Raw genomic sequence first — 2,959 nt, forward strand, 5'->3', positions numbered from 1 at the left:
GTTTGGTGTCATAATATGATGCCCATATATAGTTGTCAGTCGGATTTAATGGGTGGGATTTATGGTAATTGAGAATGAGCGTGCACGCGCGTCCCATTTACAACTGATTGGATTTCATTAACACACACACACATTTCACTATCACTTCTGATGTTTACGAAGTATTTGTGAATCAGGAGAAGAGTTTTCGGGAAGGTCTCTTTACACGCAAATCACTCACATATTTACTCGTATATTTACCAATGTTTCATGAATGAGACCCATTGCATTTAAATGAACACGCATTTATATTGGTAATGACAGTCATATGTCATTTCATGATGACAGACGTAACACGACACTGTCATTATTTTTACGCCCGCTAGAGGGCGCATGACTTCAAAATGTAAATATAGGTCGTAATAAGGTGCTTGAAAAACGACCTATAGGCTCTTTTTTTTTTTTTTTTTTTTTTTTTTGGAGGACAGTCTCATTTTACAATGAGGGTCCGTGAATAATCATGTACTAATACCTGAATTAATACTTAATTCAGCATGAACTAATGATTATTGAAAGCATGAACTCATCATGAACCAATGAAGAGCTAACCTTAACTACAACAGAGTCATTATGGATTCCTGAATAAATAACAGCAGCCTTAAATACATGTTAGTGCATGTTTGATATGATAGTTGATGCATTAATTAACGTGTATGGCTAAACCAAATCAAACAGCCTCTTTAAGAAGGAATAAGAAGTACTCTGACTTTGAAACAAATTTAAATAATATTAACAGAGTTAAAACTTTTCACTGCAGCTTTGTCATAAACATTACTGAATAGCACATAATTAATTGATCCTCCTCATCTACACTAAATACGCTATTTAGTGTTTTCTGCATTTCTACATGCTATAAAAGTTCTTTATCTGTTTTGTGATTGTCTTTCCCTTCAAACTCCTGCAACTTTTCCCTCACCACATGGACTTTCGTTTTGTTTGTAGTCACATGTGCTCCTTTGTTCTGTTTTCCCGCCACAATCAGTCACCATGGACACTGCAATAATCATCACAGCTATCTGTCATTTTAGTTAATCGTCTGTGTATATAAGTTCCTGTTGGGTCTCTGCCTTCATCTGTGGTTGCCTGTTGGATTATCTAGTAAAGACTTAAGATTTATCTTATCTTATATTAAATAAAAAATAAAAACCCACACAGAACACTTCACTGGAACAGTTCCCAAAGAAACGACCAAACTGGGATCATGGTCAGAGCGTTTCCTGGGATCAGTACAGTTCAGTCTCCATCCAGACGCAGGCCGTGATGATACTGTACCTCCTCTCTCTGACTCCGTGAAAAGCCACACATCGTCACTTAACTGGCCTGAACACTAGTTTTATTGGTACATGTGTATTTGATAGTAAGTTTAAAAAAATCATGTGCTGAATTTAGTAAATAGTTTACAGTGTATTAGTTATGATGTGCCCTCTCAAGAGAAGTCATTACAAAATAATGCATTAACAATGCATTAGTTGATGTTAGTTAATAATGAGTTAGTAATGATTGAGCCCCTCAAAGTAAAGTCATGACACTATGATGCACTAACCAAACTTTAATAAAATATGATTAAACATGCAGTAAGAGTTTCATTCTTATTCCCTTACACCACCAGTACAAAAAACGGATGATAATGGTTATCTGGAGTTCTTTTATTATTTAGTTAGTTAGTTACATCAAACATATATGGACTCAAAAGAACATACCTGTAAATACATATATGGAACATTTACAATCAAAATGCGTAATTATTGTTTCAGAAACATACATTAAAAACTTCCTTTATGAGTCTGTAAGCTGCTGTATCTCGAAATAAAGGCTTTAGATTACATGAAATCTCAGTCAAAAGTATTATAAATGTGATGTAACCTACAAGAATATGATGTGCGTTTTCAAATACTGACAGATGTGATTGAATATCGATCTCCGGTATGTAAATACAGTGACGGTTAAAGGATCGTGATGAAGGTCAGAAAGAAAACAAAGCTCTGAACTGCAGTAAAGATCAGTGTAATTGTTCATCTAACTGTCCGTGTTTCCTAACTTTCAGTCTGGGATGATGATCGCGCCTGTAATAGCCAATCTCGGACCGCTGGAGACTCTGTGTTTTCGACCGAATCCCAGCGAGGTACAGTTTCCTCCGAATGTCTTCAGATCTTCCTCATCACGGCAGTGCTTGTCCTCACGGCTTCTGTTTGTCTGACAGGTGGAAGAGGTTTTCACCCTGACTCTGGAGCATTTGTGTCAAGCCCAGAACAGAGGCTACACACACTTCCGCACCGGAGATCGTTTCGGGTACACGCTCCCCGTGTTTCACAGCCCCAGGTATCGGGTGTGGGGTCTGACGGCAGTGGCCTTAGATCAGGCTCTGGCGCTCATTGTGCCGCCAGAGGAAGTGCCGCAGCACAGATCCGTCAGCACAGAGGCTGCCTGCTGAACTCTGACCATTACAGACTCAGTTTAGGCAGAATCTCATGAAAACGGTCTGGGGCTTATTTCATATCTTGGGTTTATTTCCTAAATATCCAAAAGATAAAATACACTCGGGCCCGGCTCCGTTTATATATCTACTATACTGTTGATCTTTCATTTCAATTTGACACACTGCTAAAATTATTACTTAGATTATAATTATATAAATTATAATACATAGCTGTGGAATAGCTTGCCACCACCAGTCAGAACTGCTCCTACATTTGCCGAATTTAAATCTATGTTAAAAACACATCTTTTTTCCTGTGCTTTTAATTCTTGGTAATTTGTATGTGTTCTTTTGTATTTATGTTTTTCTTTTTCCTTTTCTTTTAACTCTATGTACAGCACTTTGGTTTTAAATGTGCTTCATAAAAAAAAAAAAATAAAAAAAAAATGAATTGAATTGAATTCCCAGGACTTTACATATTGTTCCCCGATACTTACACTACTT

General features: G+C 37.0%; 1 protein-coding gene across 1 annotated transcript; it reads left to right on the forward strand.

Annotated features, from left to right (window-relative positions):
* Window positions 1-1,840: 1,840 nt before the first annotated feature.
* LOC137005329 (mitochondrial coenzyme A diphosphatase NUDT8-like) lies at window positions 1,841-2,492 on the forward strand. The gene is made up of 2 exons (XM_067366174.1): window positions 1,841-2,161; window positions 2,240-2,492. The coding sequence occupies exons 1-2, from the start codon at window positions 2,090-2,092 to the stop codon at window positions 2,468-2,470; spliced, it is 303 nt and encodes a 100-aa protein (XP_067222275.1). The 5' UTR covers window positions 1,841-2,089; the 3' UTR covers window positions 2,471-2,492.
* Window positions 2,493-2,959: the final 467 nt, after the last annotated feature.

This window comes from Chanodichthys erythropterus, chromosome 17, assembly GCF_024489055.1.
Source record: "Chanodichthys erythropterus isolate Z2021 chromosome 17, ASM2448905v1, whole genome shotgun sequence".
Lineage (NCBI taxonomy): Eukaryota > Metazoa > Chordata > Actinopteri > Cypriniformes > Xenocyprididae > Chanodichthys > Chanodichthys erythropterus.